Here is a 21,991-nt window from a genome sequence, read left to right as displayed (position 1 = left end):
ATACATCATATGGGTCTGTTTTTTGCTAAAAAAAATTTTTGGGTCTGTCGGCAAATAGTTCTTGTCATGCCACAATATTAATTTAAGGTTACTTTAATTACCACAAAAAACTGCTATAGTAATGAAATTAATATCGTCGCACAAGACTGGAAGGTGCACCGAAAGTTCCTCATGAACTGATCCCACCTAACTTCATATACTCACATTTATTGTCTTTGCAAGGCTGAAGGCACAATTTCTGATATAAACTCTTTGAGGTATTTGTTTTCTTATCTGCTATACCCACACAAACACAAACTAGCTATATGGCATCCATCAACAATCAAGGAGCCTCCTCTTCTTCTGCTTCCCTCCAAGTCCAACATTCATGCACATACGATGTCTTTCTGAGTTTTCGAGGTGAGGATACTCGCTATGGCTTTACAGGAAATCTTTACAATGCTTTGGATAAGAAAGGAATTAAAACCTTCATAGATATTGACCTTCCAAGAGGAAAAGAAATATCTAGGACGCTTCCCAAAGCAATTCAAGAGTCCAGAATTTCCATCATCATATTCTCCGAAAACTATGCGTCCTCAAAGTGGTGCTTGGATGAACTCGTTGAGATTCTTCATTGTAGAGAATCAAAGCAACAAATAGTTGTACCAATTTTCTACAAGATGGAACCATCAGATATAGGACATCACAGAGGTAGTTTCGGAAAAGCACTTGCTGACCATAAAATCAAATTCAAGGATAACGAAGAGAAGGTGCGTGGATGGACAGAAGCTCTTCAACAAGCATCAAAGTTGTCTGGATGGCCTTTCAAGGAGGGGGAGTATATTTCTAACCACTAAATATAGTATTTACTGTTTTACATATTCTATATTTGAGGGCTATATATGATATATCTACCTTTTTAAGCTTTGTTTTCCTCAAAAAAAAAAAAAAAATCTTTGTTTTCCTAGTATAAGATTCGAAAGTTAATCACTCCGAAGGACAGACGTAGTAATATGATACAAAATAATAATACCCATAACCCATATCAATTTACCAAAAATCTTCAAATTAACATAATAAAAAAACATAAATAAATATCTAAATACATAAATAAATAAATTTTTTTTTTTGGCCAGGACATAAATAAATATTTCAATCACATAAAATCATTCAAATAATCAACACCAAGATTGAAAGTGGTTTAATTGGCTCCTTGGTCTACGTTCACTGCCTACCACAGTGGCATTTTTACTTTAATTTCCACAAAATGACTAGTTAACCCCAATTACTGTATCACCTGACCTAACCAATCACTAAATCCTTTAGACGTACAATAATATTTTATCCTTGTTCCTTCGGTTTTATGGAAGTAGTGTTTCTTTCCCTTTCCTACTTAATAAAATCTCAAGCCTTGTGCATTTTTAATAATAATAAAAATAATTCGTCTTTTTAGGCATATTTTTAGGGAGCAACACCTTGTTGCTGATGGGCCTGCATATTCTTTATCCATCTTTTATTTTTATATTCTTTTCTTTTTAGCAGATATAGAACAATGTTGATTCCTTAAATGTTACATATGCTTTTAAACTTGTAGGTATGAATTTGAATTTATCAACAAAATTGTTGAATGGATCTCAGTCCAACTACTAAACTACATAAACCTGGAGGTGGCCCAGTACCCAGTTGGAATACAGTCTCGTCTACAAGATATGAATAAACTTTTAGGTGTTGGGGAAAATGATCGTCGCATAGTTGGGATATGGGGAACTCCTGGAATAGGCAAGACAACAATTGCTAAAGCTGTTTTTAATTTAATTGGCCATAAGTTTGAAAGTAGATGTATTTTGGAAAATGTTGGAGAAAAGTCAAAGTCACATCAAGGGATCACCCAACTACTAGGGACTCTTCTTTATGAGATTCTAGGAGACCCAAACTTGAAGGAGATCAATTTTAATAAAGGAATCAAAGTTATAAAGGAAAGGTTGAGCCATAAAAGGCTTCTCTTAATTCTTGATGACGTGAATGAATTGGATTGGTTACGCGATTTAGCTCATCATAAAGGTTTGTTTGGTGAGGGCAGTAGAATTATTATAACCACAAAAAATAAGAGTTTGCTAATTCATCATGGAATCAAGAAAATATACGAGGTCAAGAAATTAGATGAACAACAAGCTCTTGAGCTTTTCAGTTGGCATGCCTTTGAGAGAAATGAACCTCCAGAAGAGTTTGTTGAACTTGCACAACGTGCAATATGGAATGCTGAGTGCCTTCCATTGGCTCTAAAACTTCTAGGCTCTCATTTGCGTTATGCTGAAGACAAAGATTGTTGGGAAGCTACATTAGATACCTACAAAATTGCTCCTAGTTCTATTCAAAATACACTCCGAATAAGTTATGAATCATTGACAGATATTGAGAGAGAAGTTTTCCTTGACATTGCATGTTTTTTCAACGGTGAAGAAAAAGACTATTTGAGAAAAATACTAGAAGATGATGACCTCGATTTTCATGGAGATTATTTTGAAGCACTCATACAAAATGCCATCATAACTCTTGATGAAAACGATAGGATTTCTATGCATGGTTTGCTAGAACAAATGGGTAAAGATATAGTTCGGCAGGAATCACCTCGTAAGCAAGAACGAAGTAGATTGTGGTTTCACAAAGATGTGTGCAATGTTCTAATGAAAAATAAAGTAAGTAGAATATATATTGTTTTATTCAATTAGAAAAGAAAGATTATATCTAATATATTATTGTCTTATTAACATATTAGAAATTTAACTATAATTTTAAAGAATTTAAATATTTTTATAAAGGACTTGCTTTACTAATAGCATATATTTTTTCATATTAGGGAACAGATAAAATTAAAGGTATTAAGTTAAAGCTTCCTGAACCAGATGAGATACGGTTGAATGCTAAAAGCTTCTCTGGAATGACAAATCTTAGATATTTTATAAATTGTAATGCACGCCTTTCTGGATGCGTCGATTATCTCCCCAACAGCTTGAAGTTGATTGATTGGTATATATGTGAGTTAAAATATTTTCCAGCCAATTTTCATCCAAATGAACTTCTTGTGCTCAATATGCCTCATAGTCCCATCACACAACTGGGAGAGAGATTTAAGGTACTTTAAATTATTTTCATCCATTATTATTTTGAAGATTTTTTATTTTAATTATGTTGTAAATTTTTCAAAGCATATCATTTGATTTTTTTTTTTTCTCATAGCACTCCACAAACCTGAAATCTCTAAATTTTGACGGCTGTAAGTTCCTACAAAGAATCCCGGACTTATCCGAAATGTCAAACATAGAGAGCTTGTTGTTATGTGGCTGTACTAGTTTAGAGGAGGTTCATCCTTCTGTTGGCTTCCTTGAAAGACTTGTTGAATTGAATCTTAGGGGATGCTATAACCTCACAATGTTTCCAACAAGAGTTTGCTTGAAATCTCTAAAAATGTTTAATCTTTTGGGATGCAAAAGGCTTGAGAGTTTTCCAGAAATTGTGGACAAGATGAAATCGACATGTGATTTGTCCTTAAGTGAAAGTGGCATAAAAGAATTGCCATCATCGATTCGAAATCTTACTGGGATTCGGACATTTGATTTCGAAGGATGCAATTTATCAGACTTTGATTTCCTTGAGAATCTTGATTGCAATTTAGAAACTCTCGATTTATCAGAAAGCAGCTGTGTTAGTCTTCCACTATGCATTGACAAATTTGTGAACTTGGAAATTCTTAATTTGAATTACTGCAAGAGGCTTCGAGCAATTCCTGAACTTCCACCAAATATAGAAGTAATATCAGTGATTGATTGCATATCTTTGGAAACATTTCCAGCATTGTCCAACATGTTGGAACATAATGACACACAGGGCATTGGAAAGATGAACTTGTCTAATTGCCATAGACTATGTGATAATCTGGGCTTGGACGTGGCAAAGATGGCAAACATATTACTGAATCAGGTCACTCTCTCTCTCTCTCTCTCTTTCTCTATCTCTCTCTCTCTGTATATATATATATATATATATATATGAATGTTAATAAGTTAATAACAAGATTAATTACTGTGTAAATTCACAGGTAGAGACCGTAGAGAACTCTTACTTTGAAGTTGTATTTCCAGGAAATGAAGTGCCAAAGTGGTTCAAGTGCCGTGAAGATGTATGTGTGCTAATTAATGAGTCTGGTGAAGTGGGAAAATGGAATGAAGTCGAGTGGGAAGATATATATATTAATAAGGAAGTCAAGGATAAGTTCTGTGAAGTAGTTATGGAAATCCCTCAAAATTTCAAATACTGGGAGAACACAGGAGTGGCTGTATGTGTTGTTTTTGAAAGGACGAAAGAGTTTGTTGGTCGTCTTGGTTTTTGGTACGATTTTTCGATCAATGGACTTTCCATAGATCAAAGTATATATTATCCTGATCATGATAAATGGCCTTTTGTTTTTAATTCGAAGGAGTTGACACCTCATGATCATGTGTGGCTAAAGTATATTCCATTACCTATTGACTTCAAGTCGGAGTTGGATGGAGAAACAGAGACTCCATCTGTGCCTTATGTCTGTCGAGTTACCTTTGGCTACCCAAGCGGTAGTGGGTGGTTCTTTAAAAGCTGCGGGGTCCACCTGGTTGGTATGCCACAGGATGGTAATGAAGATGAAAACAAAGACAACGGAGATGATGGTTATCATGAAAACGATAATGAAGGTGATGATGGAGGCCATGAACAACATAGTCGTTTTTTTTGGCCACTTGAACAACCTTGTCTTAAGAAGCAAAGAACCTCGGTCTTCCATAATTTCCTGGGTGATGACGGAGACGACGGAGATGACGGAGATGATCATGATCACCATCATCAGGAAGATGAAGATGGTAAGCATGAAAACGATGATGATGGTGATGAACAACCTTGTCTAAAGAAGCAAAGAACCTCCTTCTATAATTTCATGGGCCTGCCCTGATTCGGTTCGTGTTCCGTTCTCGAGGTGTTGTTGTTGTTGTTGCTGGGCTTTATTTGTGTTTTGGACTTTCAATAAAATTTTTGAATGCACCCTTCATTTGTGCTCATTGTCAATTGTCTAACTTCATTTTATTTTGCATCTATATTTCTTTAGAATTTATAAAATGAAAGAAAACCTTGTTTATTTATACTAAGAATTTAGAAAGAAACTAGAAAATATTGAAAAAAATTCATAACAGCATATCTGAGAATTTATAAACCCAGACCATATTTTTCTCCATAGAACTCAAAAACAAACAACAAACTATAACCAAACAAGAGAGAGACGATTTTGGAAATACATCGATCTTATAGTTGGAAATCTGCTTAACCCAACTTTTTTTTTTTTTTTAAGAAAATGAAAATATGCAAAAAATGCAAGATACTTCATTTGTCTCACCTTGAAATTAGCCTGTAAACTTTATTTGTCCCACTTTTCTTCTCGTGTCTCAAGTCTCAAGTCTCAACTAATCAACTTTGATTTATTCTTTCAAAGATCTAACGGACTGGTTACATGGCCAATTATTTTTTTTCTTGTGGATGATTTTTTTTTTTACCAATATTGTTTAAATGAATTGTTAGTACGTCCGAACAATTTCTCTTAGCAAAGGGCAATTTAGTATCTTCAAAAATTCCACCAAACACTAAACTTCTCCCTTTACATAATAGAATAGCCAATACTAGTTTTTGTTTACAATAAAAAAGGAAAAGCAATCTTATTGTCCAGTAGCTCATGCACAGAAAGAAGCTGCTGATATAGAATTAAAAAAAAAAAGAGATATAGAATATAACCACCAGCTTAAGTCGATTTTCTAGTCTCTCAAATCTATTACCTTCTCTTTTGGTCTTAAACCTCTACCTCTTCCTTACAGCCACAGTTCTTGGATCTTTCTGAATTCTCATTTCCACCTGTCCCTCTTATCTTTTGCCTATTTTATATCTGCTTTAGGTCCTCCATTTTCTGCTTTACTTGCAGCTTCCTCAATTGCTCTCTTTTTCCTCTCAAGGAACCCAATGAGGTCTCTCAATGCACTTTCAGGTTCCTCATTCTTCAGCAACTGCTCTCCTACTTCTGCAGGAGTCACCTTCACAGTGGCTATCAACTGCTCTATGCCCAAGAAAAGTGTGTGGTCTGTAATTCCAAGGTAATTGGAGGCCAGCATTTTGAACCCAGATGGGGTGCAAAAGGACATGTGGATGTGCACATCCATACGACCCGGGCGCAACAAGGCAGGGTCCAACCGCTCTTTGTAATTCGTAGTGAACACTATGATCCGCTCATCCCCACAGCTTGACCACAATCCATCTATGAAGTTGAGCAATCCTGACAGAGTCACCTAAAAATGATGGAATGTATATGAATTAATCGAGTCTTATCTTTTGGTTGAAATGCATTAAGGACTACCATAATGCTCAAATTGTATGCTCCAGTAATGGGAGGGCAATTACATGTCAATGATGTTTTAGCTTGTTCTGCCTCTCATCATTTTGATCGATTAGCTGGTATTTGCTTTAGATGGACATTGCTTACCTATCAGAGTTGACAGTCTTCAAGGAATTCATTTTATTATCTATCCAAAGCAAACACATTCCTTGCCAAGGATAAACACATTACTCAGTTTGTTTTAGCAGAAGAAATTCATTGTTGATGCAGTGTATGTAACCATCTGCCTAAATCAATTCTAGAATGCCACATTGAGCTAAAGTAACAACCTACAATTGTTATTTGTTCTAATCAGTACACAATAAAGTCATCCAATTTGGGCATTTCAATTTCAGGCAAGCTTTTTAAACTCGTTTTCCATTTATCCTCTCCTTGTCGACAATCACTAATCATCAAAAACCTTTCAAAGGTGAGTTTAGCTACCCTGCTTATTTTTGGTGTGCTGATTTGGTGTTTAAATCCTAAACTACATCGTTTAGGCTTCTACACTCAACCTTAAATCCTAAGACGATAACTTGAATATAACCACAGAATGAGCACACAAATCATATGAAGAGGGTCCTATTTCCTCAAAGTTCTCAAGTTCCAGTTATTGTTAGCAAAAGCAAAGACACAATAGCCATGACCCTTGTTTCTAGCAACCTCTCAAAGTTTCAGGGGAGGTGGTGGTTTTTCTATCTGGACCCTGGTGTTTGAAAATCCAACCCATGGCAATTAGCAACAAAAACTTGTAAACGATAGTTTGAATAAGGCAAACACAGCCCAAGCAATAATCATTAAGCACAAAGTGAAACCATATATGAATTACCTCAGTTCTTGGAGTAGTAGATGCACGAGGACGAGGGTTGGAAGCCCTGGCCTGTGCAAGCCTATCCTGCAGTTCAATGGAGCAATCAATATCCTCCACCACAAGAATCGACCGGTTCGCCGTGGAAATCAGCAGCTTCCTGAGCTCAGAATTACGCCTAATATCAGTCAACTCCAAGTCATACACATCGAAATTGAGGTAATTTGCCATGGCAGCAATCAAGCTCGACTTCCCAGTACCAGGAGGCCCAAACAACAAGTACCCCCGTTTCCAAGCCTTCCCAACTTTCCTATAGTATTCCTTCCTCTTCACAAACCTCTCAAGGTCCTCCATTACCATCCTCCTCTGGACCTCAGACTCCATTGCCAGTGTTTCAAATGTTGCAGGATGATCAAGGTTCACAGACTGCCACATGTCCCCTCTCCTTCTTCCCATCATTCGATCATATTTCAAAGTGAAAAGCTTCAAAGTCTTGATCTCATCCTTGACCTCCTTGGCCTTTTCCAATACATAAGGAAGGTAAGACCCAAGAACCAAGTCCTTGTGCTTCTTGTGGAAGCTCAACTCCAGGTACCGGAGCTCGGACTTCACGGTGGAGCCCCCGTATAGCCCTCCGCCGGAGTCCGGGGTCGCTATGTACTTGGATGGAATCTGCTTGGAGACCAACTTCCATTTAAGTTGGACCCCATTGAAAAAGTCAACCACCTCTTCATTCCTTTCCATGGAGACCAGAATCTTGTTTTCTTTGGCGGGCATTGTGACCCTGAACCTCTGGATTTTCGGAGAGATTGTGGGTCTCAAGTAGACTTGGGCGGCATTGAAGAGGTGGTTGTGGTTGAGACCCTCGAACTCGTCGATGACGAGGGTGAGTTGGGAAGAGAAGGCGGTGAGAAAGCTTCTGAGCTTCGTTGAAACGTAGTGTTGAAGCTCGCTGGGGACCCAGTCGCGGGCGATCGAACGGACGAGCATGGCGGTGGCGGCGACGGAGGCTGTGGTGGAGATCAAAGTTTTGGCGGAGGGCATTTCCATGTTTTTGGTGAACATGGTGATCATCTGGGGTTGGTTTGAGGAATTGTGAGGTGGGTTTTGGTTGTGGAATGTGGGGGAAGTTCTGAGGTTGAAGATGGTGGTGGAGGTTTCAGTGCTTTCTGCCTCCTCTGCCTGAGAGGAAGAGCATTGCAGGGTCGTAGAGGGCTCAGACGGTGTCGTTTTGAAGATCAAAAGGTTGATGGACGTGTTGACTTGAGCGTGGAAGACTCGCTGTTTATAAGTCTAGAGCGTGACTTGACTACACTATCCAACTCGGAAATGCTTGTGCTCTTCCATTTTTTGGCTAAATTACCACTTTGCCTCTTATAGTTTGGGCTACATCCAAATTCCAAACTACATATCGAAGCTGGATACAGAGGCAGAGACTCCATCCATGCCTTATGTGTGTCGATTTAGTCTACTAATATTCTTGTTTAATTACTTTCTTTAGATTACTAGTGAAAAAATGAAAGGAAACCTTGTTTACTTACTTACACTAAGAATTTAGAAAGAAACTAAAAAATATTGAAAATGTTCATAAATGATATCAGAAACTAGAAACTAGTAAAATTTTTCATTTATTCCGCAAATTAGACAAATTCTGTGACACAGAAGCTTTATATATATATATATATATGTCATGTCTGAGGCGCAGGATTTGGAAGTTCATGTTGATAATTGATGTAGATCGAATTCAATCCAAATGAAAAACTGCTATTACGTGGGATATGTATACTTGAAGCTTTGCATTTGCAGTAATTGGGAATCATTTAGTTTGTTTTACATATATGGTTATAATTATAATTAAGGTCATTTATTTCAGGATACTTGGTATATTTTTTCTTCCCCTGCTTTTTGAGGTTGTTTTATGCTTAATTTGTCACATGGGCACCGGCCCATGTACACTCTACTTTGTATTCATCAGTTTTTCCCACCACCTGCTTTCTCATTTCCACGTACCTTTCCCTCTTTCTTCTGCCTATATTATATCTTCTTTAGGTGCTCCATTTTCTGCATTATTTGCAGGGTCATAGAGGACTCAGACGTTTTGGAGTTCAAAAGTCGGATTGACTTGTTGACTGGTCACTGGAGCGTGGAAGACTCGCTGTTTATACTCTGCGTTCTTTTTGCTCTACATCCATTTTTAGGCTAAATTATGATATAGTTTGGATTACTTTCTATTTTGGTCTTTGTGGTTTTAACGGCTAGAGAAAAACTTCGGTAGGGAGTTTATCATGTTTGTGTGGTTTATTCAATCAAGGGGCAAATAAGGAATTTTATCTGAATTGGCAATGATCGATCCAATGTGGAAAATGTCTAATCTACAAGGATCAAGTAAAAGAATTTTCTGAATTACATGGACCTATAGGAACCCAAAATACTCATATGCATGATAGCACGAGAAACAGTACGTTTTAGCTAAAATTTGGGTCAACAAGGAGATCAGCATCTATATGGTAACATTATGATTGTAAGCAGGTTGGGGTGTTGGTTTCAAATGGAGGAATATATGGGCTTCAAAGTTTAAAGTAGCAATAGTAGCAATAGTATGCTATGTATGCTATTGATACTAGAGGTAAGGTTTGAGTTATGATTTAGGCACAAACTCTTTGTGCACAAAGGCACACAAATGCATTGGGTGGCTAGGCTTCGCCTTGTGCCAGCTTAAGTTTGGTTTTGCTTTGGGACTGTGAAAAGGTACACAAAGGTACACAAATGCATATGTTTTTTAGTTATAAACTTATCATAAAAGAACTCGGTAACATCCCAGCCATTCTTGACCTATATATAATAAGTTCCCAAAGATTCTTTCTAATACCCATTAGAAAAAGAGGGAAAAAAAAAAAGATGCACATAGAAAAAATCCTCATCTTGTTGCTGACTTGTAAAAGAGGTTTAGACATTATGGATTTGTGGCTGTAGAATATGGGAAGTGATAGGGGATATTTGAATAAGAAGGGATGTCGGTGAATGGTGAATGGTGATGGTGATTGGGGAGCCGGGGAGGGTATGGTGTGGGGGGGACCTCAAGAGGCATGCATGAGAGACTGACGAGGCATTCAATTCTTAAGTGAGGGCATTTTAGTCTTTTCAAATGCAAATCGAGTTTTGCATTTTAAATTTTTGAATTTTAAAAAATCAAGTTTCTTTGCTTTGCAGAAAAATTGAGTTTTGATATGTGCTGATAAATGCTCATTCAAATGCCTTAATTATTAAAAAGAAAACTTAGAGTTTAGTCTATTTTGTAAGTGATCGGTAGTGATTTATAGTTTTTAATCAAGTTTTTTAATTTTTTTTTTTGTGCCTTTATGTTAAGTTTTACTACAAAGCACACTCTACATCCTAAGAGGAGAAATACCTTTTAAATCGGGAGAAATACCTTTCAAATTGTTGATGCTCAAAAATGGTAGAGCAGTCAACGTCGAGTCGAACCACGTAGGCCCGTTGACCCACCACTGAGTGGATGACACGTCGAAGTGGGGCAGGAACGGGTAGCTGGGTCCGACTGGTGAGTAATGAGAGAGAATGATATCCAAAGCACCCTGCGCAAGTACACAAAAGTGAGCGGGAAGGGCACCGGTGTGGTGCCGGCCAAAGCTCCTCCGACGCTCAAGTCAGTGTTCAGAGAGATCTGAGAGCAGAGTGAGTGAATAGTATAATAATGATTTCAGTTGTCCTTTTGTGACAAGAAGGTACCTCTTTTATAGTACCTTTGGAAGAGTGTCAACCAATCCGGTGACGACACGTGTCCTTTGTGGTGACTTGCACTGTAGGAGCGCCACGTGGCACCGGTCTTGAGGATCCGAGTGAGTTGACACGGGTCGGGGGCCCGGGAGGCTTGATCTTGGGAGGCCGGAGCCTAAGAGGCCGGGGCCCAGGGGGCCGGAGCCCATGAGGCCGGAGCCTAGTAGGTCATGGGCTAGGAGCCCAGGAAGGGCTTAGTCTTTTGGGTCTAGGCCCAAACAGCATGGTGTTAAGCCTTGTGTGACTTGTCGTTATGCCGAGATGATTAGTCATACGAACAGAAGTCCCCCAAGTTTCCGAGCAAAAGATACTTCTTGGTTGGGAACTTTGCACACAAAGAAGTCCGAGCAGAACGACAAGTGTCCACATAGTTGTTCTTGCTTAAGATACTGTCTAGAAGTCCCCCAAGTTCCTTAGCAAGAAAAGCTGTACTGCAGGAAAACTTGGGGGTTACAGATGACACTTTATTTTTTATTTTTTTATTTTTTTGAATTTCTGATCACCCTGTATTCCGAGCAGTAGACACTTTATGTAATCCCAGTAAACCTCGACCGATTTTAATGGTGGGATGTTGCCTTCTGTAAATAAAATTCTGGAATGGAGTGGTAGAGTCCACATATAAAATACCCACCCCAAATTTCACACTTGGTACTGTAGCATTATATGGGAGAGAGAGAGAGTTGATATTAAAAAAAAATCAAAGAGGCAGCTGTGTTTTCGAAATAGAAAAAAAGAAGAGCTGCTCGGGTGGGATTTGTGAGGGGAGGGCTCGGGCCGGAAAAGTTGGAGTGGCTGGGGCCTGCTCGGGTCGTGAAGGAGGAGCTCGGGTCGGGGGGATTTCTGCGCGGGTCGGAAGAGAAAAGGGCGAGCTCGGGTCAGGTAGAGTAGGGCTCGGATCAGACTGAGGGGAGCGAGGGAGTGCTCGGGTCGGAGGTGGCTGAGTGTTCGGGTCGGCGGGTCGGAAGTGGGTGTGGCCGGATCTGCTGAGCTCGGGCTGGAAAAGGAGAGGTCGGGCCGAGTCTTGCTCGGGGCGGAGGCTTGCAGCAGAAAAGCTGCTCGGTTCGGGGCTGTGTGCGCGGGCTGGGCTCGGGTCTGCAGTGGAGGCGCGGTGCAGGGGCTGTGTGCGCGGGCTGGGCTCGAGTGGAAGAAGAGCAGGGGTTTGCTCGGGTCGGACTCGGGGCAGTGGGCTCGGGTGCAGCCGCGTTGGAGGTGGTGCTGCATCGGGCTTGATTTTCACGTTTTGAGGTAGGTAATTCAAATAGAAATTTTTCTACCCACTTGATATATTGATTGTGCCTTTGAAAAAATTGAGAACTTTGAGAGGTTGTGGTTGTCCGGCTTGAGGCGGACCTTGGAATTCTACTTGTGAATTTTGTGAATAATGTGAGTAGGGGCAGGTGGGGGTGCAAGTGGGTCGGAGCCTTGCCGAGCACTGGGTAGGCAACATGCCTTCATTTTTGACTATGTAATTTATTGGGTGTTGTGTTTTTGGCTAGGTACTAAGGAGACAAGATACGTGGGCCGGAACCCGTCTGAGCCGTTGGAGCCGCGCAATACAGGTAAAGGCTTGTGTTTTTATTGCTTGTCTGCTTAAATTGATATTGTGAATACTGGCTTTGATAAATGATTGGTGGCTGAGCATGTGAAAAGGTGATAGGGTGAATGGTCCCAAATTGGGGGTAGAAGAGCACATATGGGGGGGGGGGGGGTGGGAAACCAGTATTGATCTGATATGTCCATGGTGTTGTCTTGGATGGGCAGGTGTGCTGAGGTCGGACATTTCATGGCTTCCTCAGATGAGAACAGTTCTACAGATGAGGGAGAGTCTGATCGGGCGTCCACAAGTGGTGGGACGCCGATGAGGCCCAATATGCCCCGACCCCGGATGGGGTGTGGAAATATGGGGGTGGGCAAAGTGCTCAAGACCGTCCAGGAGAGCTTGTCCATGGTGATGGGAAGTGAGGGAAAAGGCTCTGGTAGTGAGGACAGCGATGATGGAGAGACGCCCACCAGTTGTGGTGATGTGGGTAGGCACATTGTGCCTAAGACATACTGGTCCGTGGATGGGTTGTGTGAGAACAGGATGACGGAGGAGGACCTCGAAAAATTGAGGGTGGAGTTCCACATTCCCGATTATATCCATCTGAGCCTCCCGGGAGAGGGTGATGTCTTGAGTGACCCGCCGGAGGGGCATATTTTGTGTTTTGCCAAGAGTTTCCACCATGGGTTTAGGCTTCCTCTCCACCCCTATTTCCAGTATATGTTGAGGAAGTTAGGGATTGCACCACCTCAGCTGACGCCCAATAGTTGGAGAACATTAATTGGGCTGTATGTATTGTTCCGAGATGAGGGGTATGATGCCCCGAATATGGCTCAATTCTCAAACTTGTTTGAGATTAAGTCGAGCCCCAAATTGCGAGGGTGGATGTACTACTCGCAGTTGGCAAACGGGCAGTTCACTGATGGTACGACTCGCCAAATACAGGTGGGCCACCCGGACGCTCATAAGGAATGGAAGAAAAAATGGTTTTTCGCGAGTGGAGCCTGGGAATTCGGCCGGAGTGATAGGATGACCACGTATAGAGTGCCGACGAACTTCCACATAATAGGTTGCCTGGCTGAGCCGATGCATTGGTCTATGTACACTTGGATTATTAGCTGATGTTATGCTTATACTAATAGTAGTCTTTTGTTGTTTGATTTTGCAGGGGGTGAGTGGGAGAGACTTCCATTGTTGGAGGGTAGCGCGGAAGGTGCGAAGAGTGCTTAGCCGACCTGCTCGAAAGTTGAGCGCTGCCTACCTCTTGTCTCCTGAAAAGTTGGCCAAGTACGGCTTCGGAGTCCCAGGTGAGCTTCTGTACTTCCCCTCTTGGAGTATTAGTTGATGAGATAATAATTTGTGCTCATTGAATTTTTTTTTGTCTTTCAGTGAAAATGGCCAATACGAAGAAAACAAGTAGACCGGTTGGTCATGCCCCGCCCGCTCAGAGGAGGATGATGATGGGGGCGCTGTTGGCCGGGGGTGGCTCGTCCCAGGGGAATGCAAGTAGAGGTGCAACGGTGCCCGGGGGTATGAGGCATAGTGGGTCTACCAACACCCAGGTTCCGAAGGCGGCTTCTCCCGTGAGGAAAAGGAAGACGGGATTAGATGCGGCCGAGCCCGGGAGAGAGGGTAAGAGGGCAGCCACTGCGTCTGATCCGGTCCCAGAGGAGGATCGTCTGGCACAGCAGGCAGTGACAGACTTTGGAGGATCCCTGAAGAAGGGAAGGGATGACCGGGTGATTGGCGATGGTGTTGAGCCGCTATCTGTTTTGCAGCGGGCCTTTTCTGAGCAGTCCCAGGTAAGGGAAAGTGGTATATTATGATGAGATGTCCAAAGTTTAAACTTTATAGCTTGTGATAACATTTTCGTGGCACTCGACCTGGCAGGCACTGTTCTTTACTTATCAGGCACATGTTAATGTCCTGGCCACGGTGGAGAAGATGAAGGACGAGATGTCGAGCTTCGTGGTGTGGAAGGACAGAGCGCTCTCAGCCGAGGAGAAGGTCGGTACCCTGGTTGAGAAGGTCGGTACCCTGGTTGCCCAGAACCAGGCGTTGCAGGCCGAGCTGCTGCAGGCCAGGAAGGAGGCAGATCAGGCTAGGCAGGAGTTGGAGCAGAGCGGGCAGGAGCTGAGCCAAGCCAAGCAAGAGGCGGACCAGGCTAGGCAGGAGTTGGACAATGAGTATAACAGCGGCTATGCCATGGGCTTTGGCGATTGCAAATTGGAGCTCGAGGAGATGTGCCCGGACTTTGACTGGGACCGCGTGCGTGGTCTGCTAGGGGCTGGCAACGAAGTGCCTGGCAACGTCCCGGAGGAAGGTGCCCAGGAGGTAGAGCATGAGGACAGAGCATCCCCAGTTGAGGAGCGTGATATGGGAGAGGATCCCAAATAGGCATCTATTGCACTTATAGCCCGGGGGCAGGGGTGGGCGGACCATTGCCCTATTTTAGTTTGAGTTGTATGGTCGGGTCGGATGCGGCCCGTGCCAACTTGCAAACTCTTTTGATTATTAAGTTTTGTACTTATTGTTATTTGGATGGTTTGGAGGGTGTCCGACCCGTTATGGGGTAGGATGCCCTTCTTTTGAATACATGGTATTGCAGAATTTTCTCGAATGCATGGTACTTAAGTTTCCCTTGGATGCATGAAATTGATTCTCCCGTGAATGCATAGTACTTAATTTCCCTTGAATGCATTTGCCATAGCCGCGCCCTGAATGCATGGTACTTGGCTTCCCTTGAATGCATGGGGCGGATATGGGCAGGGTCGGATGTCTGATGGCCCGGGGGTCCATACATCCAATTAACACTTTGAATAAAAATGAAGAAAAAAACGTGTCCGTGGTAGGACTTCCGTGAATGCATGGTACTTAGTTTCCCTTGAATGCATTTGCCATAGCCGCGCCCTGAATGCATGGTACTTAGCTTCCCTTGAATGCATGGGGCGGATATGGGCAGGGTCGGATGTCTGATGGCCCGGGGGTCCATACAGCCAATTAACACTTTGAATAAAAATGAAGAAAAACGTGTCCGTGGTAGGACTTGTATTTATTGAAAGAGATAACATAGATAAAATTGGAAAAAGTCCCCGGGGGGTACAACATTTGTCTACTTGTAAAAGTAGCGGAGGTGCTCGGCGTGCCAAGGGTGGCCGAGTTCCTTGCCGGTTGTGGCGCGGAGCCTGTACGTGCCTGGGCGGATGACTTCAATGACTTCATACGGTCCTTCCCAATTAGGTTTTAGAGCACCCGTTTTGGCCAAGGTAGTGCTGCGCAGGACCCAGTCCCCCACTCGGAAGTGGCGAGGCTTAACTTTAGAATTGTAGTGTCGAGTGGCCCGTTGCTGGTAGGCATACTTGTGTAGCTCAGCCTGGGCCCGATGCTCTTCAGCTAAGTCGAGACTGAGGGCTAGCTGGTCAGCATTGTTCTCGGGCTGAAATGTGTCGAGGCGGTAAGAGGCAAGCCCGACCTCAACTGGGATAACTGCTTCAGAAGCAAAGGCCAAAGAAAAGGAGGTTTCCCCGGTCGAGGACCGACAAGTCGTCCGGTAGGACCATAAGACTTCGGATAGGAGGTCAGGCCACTTTCCCTTCTTTGCATCAAGTTTGGTCTTCAAGGTATGTTTAATGGTCTTGTTGACTGCCTCGACCTGCCCGTTGGCCTGAGGATGACCAGGAGAGGCAAAGAAAACCTTGATGTTGAAGGCGGAGCAAAATGACTTGAACTCTTTGTTGTCGAACTGCTTGCCATTGTCAGTGATAATGGCGTAAGGGAGACCAAAGCGGCAAATTATGTTCTTCCATACAAAGCTCTTGATGGTCTGGGTGGTTGCCTTTGCCAAGGGCTCGGCCTCTGCCCACTTAGTGAAGTAGTCCACTGCGACGACTGACATTTTGACCTTGCCCTTCCCCTCAGTCATTGGTCCGATTAAGTCAATGCCCCATTGGGCAAAGGGCCAAGGACTGTTCATGGTAGTTAGGGGCTCGGGTGGTTGGTGCGGAAAAGTTGCAAATTTCTGGCACTTTATGCATTTCTGGGTGAGCTTCCTTGCATCAGCACGGAGGGTCGGCCAATAATAGCCTTGGCGGATGGCCTTGTGGGCTAAAGAGTGGGCCCCTGCATGATTGCCACAGACCCCTTCATGGATCTCCCGGAGGATATAGTCGCCTTGTTCGGGGGTGAGGCAGCGCAAGTATGGCAGGGAGAAACCCCGCTTGTATAACTTGTCGTTAATAATGGTGTACCGGGAAGCTCTATGGCGAAGGCGCCGAGCCTCAGCCTTGTCCGCGGGTGGGTTCCCATGCTTAAGAAATGCAAGGAGAGGGTCCATCCAACTAGCTTGTTGTGCAGATTGGCAGACTTCCATAACATCAATGCTGCGCTGAGGTAAGAACTCAACTGGGACAGACCTCCCAGCTTCATGGTCGACTGCCGAGGCAAGGCGAGCTAGGGCATCCGCCCTCTCATTGTCCGCCCTAGGGATTTGTATGAGCTGGTATGCTGAGAATTGATTGAGTAGGCTTTGAACTTTGGTGAAGTAGGCGGCCATGCGCTCACCCTTGGTCTGGTATTCCTGCGTGACTTGGTTCACCACGAGTTGAGAATCGCTGTAGATTCGGAGTTGCTCAACGTCCATATGTAGTGCCAAAGATAAGCCGGCAATGAGGGCCTCATATTCAGCCTCATTGTTAGATGCCTGGAAGCCGAATCGAAGAGCATACTCAATGGTGGTCTGGTCAGGGGCGATCAAAACAAGTCCGGCTCCACTGCCCTGTTGATTAGAAGACCCATCAACATATAAAGACCAGATTGGGCGATCCGGCCTGATTGCCGGAGTAGAAGAAGTTGGTGGATCGGTGGTCGACACAATGGCGGAGGAGGGCTCAGCCTCAGGTAGGAATGTAGACTCTGAAATGAAGTCTGCAATGGCTTGTCCCTTGATTGCGGGCCGTGGGCGGTAGGAAATGTCAAATTCGCTCAGCTCAATGGACCATTTGATAAGTCGGCCAGAGACCTCAGGCCGCTGCAATACTTGCCTAAGTGGTTGATTGGTGAGAACCACGATAGGATGAGCCTGGAAGTATGGGCGGAGGCGCCGGGCTGATGTGACCAAGGCAAGGGCTAATTTTTCTATCTCTGGATATCTGGTCTCAGCATCTTGCAGGGCCTTGCTGGTATAGTACACCGGGTGCTCAACCCTATCCTCAAGTCGAATGAGGACTGAGCTGGTGGCTGTCAGGGAAACGGACAAGTAAAGGAGTAGCTCTTCCCCTGGCTCGGGTTTAGAAAGTAGAGGTGATTTGCCCATGTACTCTTTTAGATCTTGGAAGGCCTTCTCACACTCCGGAGTCCAGTCAATGTATTTTGTCCGAGCCTTAAGGGTTTTGAAGAATGGGGCGCAACGGTCGGTGGCCTTGGATATGAATCGTGTCAAGGCGGCGACCCTGCCCGTTAGGCTCTGCACTTCCTTCTGAGTCCTGGGAGATTGCATATCGATCAAGGCTTTGATTTTTTCAGGGTTGGCCTCGATCCCCTTTTGGCTCACCATGAAGCCAAGGAATTTTCCCGAAAATACGCCGAATGTGCACTTGGTAGGGTTCAGGCGCATTTGGTACTTCTTGAGCACAGAAAACATCTCAGAAAGTTTGTGGACGTGGTCCTCCGCCCGGACACTCTTGACAAGCATGTCGTCCACATAGACCTCCATGGACTTACCAATGTATTCTGAAAAAATGGAGTTGACCAAACGCTGGTAGGTGGCCCCGGCATTTTTGAGTCCGAAAGGCATGACTTTGTAACAATATAGGCCCCTGTCAGTAATGAAGGCCATATTGTCCTGGTCGGAGCTGTGCATAAGGATTTGGTTATAGCCGGAGTAGGCGTCCATGAAACTAAGGAGTGCATGGCCTGCCGTGGCATCAACCAGTTGGTCAATTCGAGGAAGAGGAAAACTATCCTTGGGGCAGGCCTTGTTGAGGTCAGTGAAGTCGACGCACATCCGCCACTTGCCATTTGATTTTTTGACCATCACAACATTGGCCAGCCAATCCGGGTAGGAAACCTCGCGGATGAAACCAATTTTCTGTAACTTGTCGACTTCTTCCTTCATAGCAGCATAGATTTCGGGCTTGTACTGCCTGCGCTTTTGGCGGACGGGGCGGTGCCGCGGATTAAGACTTAGGCGATGGGAGATCACCTCCGGAGAGATCCTAGGCATGTCATCATAGGACCAGGCAAAGACTTCAGCATTGGCACGAAGGAAGTTGATGAGGTCGTCTCGGAGGGCAATACTGAGCTGGGTTCCGACCCGTACCTTGCGGTCCGGGTAGGCAGGTGAGATGAGAACTTCTTCCACATGACTGTCATCTGGTTGGGCGATGGCTCTGAAAGATGAATCACGAGGATCTTCGGGAGGATCCGGGGTAGGGCAGGTGGGGGAGACAGAAATAGCCATAGAGGGCATGGCCTCTTTCTTCCGTATAGCAGGACCTGGCTGACACCTGGTTGCCTTTGACTACCCCCGTGCCACACGGGGTCGGGAACTTGATCAAAAGCAAGTGAGTGGAAATCATAACCTTCAGTTGGTTAAGGGCTGGTCGTCCCAGGATGACGTTGTACGCTGTGGGGCAGTCGACCACCAAAAACTGAGTGGTTGTGGTAGCGGACGAAGGATACCTCCCAAGGGTGAGTGGAAGGTAGATCCCGCTAAGAGGGGTGACCATATCGCCCGAAAAGCTAAGTAAAGGAGCGACCGACCGGTCAAGCCTCTCTTGGTCAATCCCAAGAGCTGTGAAGGCGGAGGCGAAGAGGATGTTGACGGAGCTACCACAATCGACAAGGATCCGTGCCACGTCGAAATTAGCTATGGTGGCCTCAATGACCAAAGGGTCATCGTGTGGAAAGATTAAATCGCGTTCCTCTTCCTCAGCAAAGGAAATGGGCGACCACCCGAGCTTAGGAGTCTTTTTGCCACGGTGGAGGTCTACAGCCATAACGCCGGAGCATTGCTGAGCACTTCGGGCGTATTCCTTCCTAGCCCTGTTGGAGTTGCCAGCGAGGGTCGGGCCCCCACAGATGGTATTGACCCGCCCCCGGCGTTGTCCGTCGGTCTTGGCCTTCTCGGTGGCCTCCTTGTCTATGAAACCATCCAACTTTCCTTCATGTACCAAAGTTTCTATTGCCTCCTTAAAGGCTCTGCATGCCTCTGTGTCATGACCATGGTTGTTATGGTAAAGGCAAAAGAAGTTCTTGTTGGCCCGGTACCGTGTTTGTGGTGGGCGGGGTGGGAGCTTGGGAAGTATGTCTTTGATCTGAGGATACAATTCTGTATAAGTAACAGTGAGAATTGTATAGACTTTGAACCTGGAGGCGTAGGATGTCTGATAAGTTTCCTCCCTTCGTTGTCCTCCACCTCTACCATCACCAAATTGCTTCTTGGTGAATTTATTGAACTTTTTTCCGGACCCCCCATGCTGGTTACCCGAGTAGGGCTTGGGCTGGGGTGGCACTATGATGGCCTGGTCGGTACTGGGGCGATCCATGGTGGGCGGCTTCTTCCCATATGTTTTGAATTCAGCAGTAGCATAGGCAATGGCCTCTTGCATGAGTTCTTTGTAGGTGCGCGGATTGCGGCGGTTGAGTTCAAACAAGAAGTCCCCCTCTAGGAGACCACCCTTGAAAGCGGCGAAGGCTACCTTCTCATCACAGTCGCGACACCGAGATCGTTCTAGCTGAAATCGAGTAATGTATTCCCGGAGGGATTCCCTGCTGCCCTGTCGGACTCGAGTCAGGTCATCCGTGGTGTAGATTCTATCGGTCTGGATGATATACTGGCCTAGGAAGAGCTCTCGGAGCTCGTTGAAACAATCAACCGAGCCCGGAGGAAGTTGGTAGAACCAGTCCCTTGCACTGCCAGAGAGGGTGGAAGGGAAGATTCGACACTTCGTAATGTCATCAGCACCTTTAGATTCCAGAGCAGATCGGAAACTCATGAGGTGGTCATATGGGTCTTCCTTCCCTGTGTATGGAGTGATTTTGGGAGGTCGGACGTCGCCAACCGGAGGAGTGGATATAATGCGAGCTGTGAAGGGTCCAGGCAGCTCCCTTGTTTCTAAAGATGGGTGCCCACCACGACTTCCTCCCTCCACTCTTCTCAGGCGCTCACTGATGTCCATGAGAAGTTGTTGGAGCTGGTCTGGTGGAAGAGAGCCGCTGTTACCGGAGTCAGCGACTTGTTCACTTATGAAAGTGTCACTTTCTGCGCGGCGCCCAGCCGAGAGGACCTGCTCTTCTCCCCGTCGTCGCTTGGGACGGGGAGCCTGCTCCTCCTCCAAGTCTCGGGGACGCGGGTTGGATCGCCCCTGCTCCTCCTCCAAGTCTCTGGGACGCGGGTTGGATTCGCCCCGGTTCGTCCGCTGCTCTTCTCGCCGAGAGCGGTTGTCGTCGAGCAGATGACGACAGTCCCGATAAATGTGGAACTCTTCAGAGCGGGTAGGATGCTCGCCAGATCGGGCCCGGCCGACCGGGTGAATAAGTCTCTTTTGGAAACCTGGGGGTGGATGGCTACCTTGCCCTACATCCAATTGGCGGGGAACATTTTGGTCCCTTCGGGGGGGATCCCTCATCTCACCACTCCGGAGAGTGGTGCGTTCGTCCCTGTCATGGGGGTTCCTCCTCTCACCACTCCGGGGAGTGGTATGTTCTTCCCTGTCGCGGAGGAGTCGCTCATAAAGCTGTGTTGCACCTTTTTGGAGGTCGAGCTGTTCCTGGGTTCGTTGGAGCTGAGCCTCCAATCGCTGGATGTACTCCTCCTGATCAGATTCAGCAGTCTTCTTGCCTCGCTTGTCAACCAGCGGGGTGTTGTCGACTTGGTCGAGGATAGGACCTCCGTCACACATTGTGAGGGTCGAAAGCTCGGAAGCTAGGAAGCTCGGAAGCTCGGGAAGCTCGGAAGCTCGGGAGCTCGGAAGGTTTTTGCACCTCAACTGAGGGTAGAGAATTCAATGGGGAAAAGTTGTAACTTTCCCACAAACGGCGCCAAACTGTTGATGCTCAAAAATGGTAGAGCAGTCAACGTCGAGTCGAACCACGTAGGCCCGTTGACCCACCACTGAGTGGATGACACGTCGAAGTGGGGCAGGAACGGGTAGCTGGGTCCGACTGGTGAGTAATGAGAGAGAATGATATCCAAAGCACCCTGCGCAAGTACACAAAAGTGAGCGGGAAGGGCACCGGTGTGGTGCCGGCCAAAGCTCCTCCGACGCTCAAGTCAGTGTTTAGAGAGATCTGAGAGCAGAGTGAGTGAATAGTATAATAATGATTTCAGTTGTCCTTTTGTGACAAGAAGGTACCTCTTTTATAGTACCTTTGGAAGAGTGTCAACCAATCCGGTGACGACACGTGTCCTTTGTGGTGACTTGCACTGTAG

The 21,991-nt window shown here is 45.0% G+C and overlaps 3 protein-coding genes across 3 annotated transcripts; 1 reads left to right on the top strand and 2 right to left on the bottom strand.

Annotated features, from left to right (window-relative positions):
* The first annotated feature begins 113 nt into the window (after nt 1–113).
* Nucleotides 114–5,061, top strand: LOC147277017 (disease resistance protein RML1A-like). Its single transcript, XM_086253202.1, has 5 exons — nt 114–817; nt 1,574–2,675; nt 2,837–3,112; nt 3,217–3,957; nt 4,076–5,061. Exons 1-5 carry the CDS (start codon nt 306–308, stop codon nt 4,955–4,957), a joined length of 3,513 nt encoding a protein of 1,170 aa, XP_086109328.1. The 5' UTR covers nt 114–305; the 3' UTR covers nt 4,958–5,061.
* A 597-nt stretch (nt 5,062–5,658) lies between these two features.
* On the bottom strand, nt 5,659–8,564 carry LOC147277016 (AAA-ATPase At3g50940-like). The gene is made up of 2 exons (XM_086253203.1): nt 7,248–8,564; nt 5,659–6,332 (listed from the first exon to the last, which is right to left on the bottom strand). The coding sequence occupies exons 1-2, from the start codon at nt 8,298–8,300 to the stop codon at nt 5,925–5,927; spliced, it is 1,461 nt and encodes a 486-aa protein (XP_086109329.1). The 5' UTR covers nt 8,301–8,564; the 3' UTR covers nt 5,659–5,924.
* Nucleotides 8,565–15,673: 7,109 nt separating this feature from the next.
* On the bottom strand, nt 15,674–21,461 carry LOC147277015 (uncharacterized). The gene is made up of 2 exons (XM_086255593.1): nt 19,140–21,461; nt 15,674–19,078 (listed from the first exon to the last, which is right to left on the bottom strand). The coding sequence occupies exons 1-2, from the start codon at nt 21,459–21,461 to the stop codon at nt 15,674–15,676; spliced, it is 5,727 nt and encodes a 1,908-aa protein (XP_086111719.1).
* Nucleotides 21,462–21,991: the final 530 nt, after the last annotated feature.

The sequence above is a fragment of the Dryas octopetala genome, chromosome 8, assembly GCF_963921425.1.
Source record: "Dryas octopetala chromosome 8, drDryOcto1.1, whole genome shotgun sequence".
Lineage (NCBI taxonomy): Eukaryota > Viridiplantae > Streptophyta > Magnoliopsida > Rosales > Rosaceae > Dryas > Dryas octopetala.
This window is presented reverse-complemented; position numbering and strand designations above follow the sequence as displayed.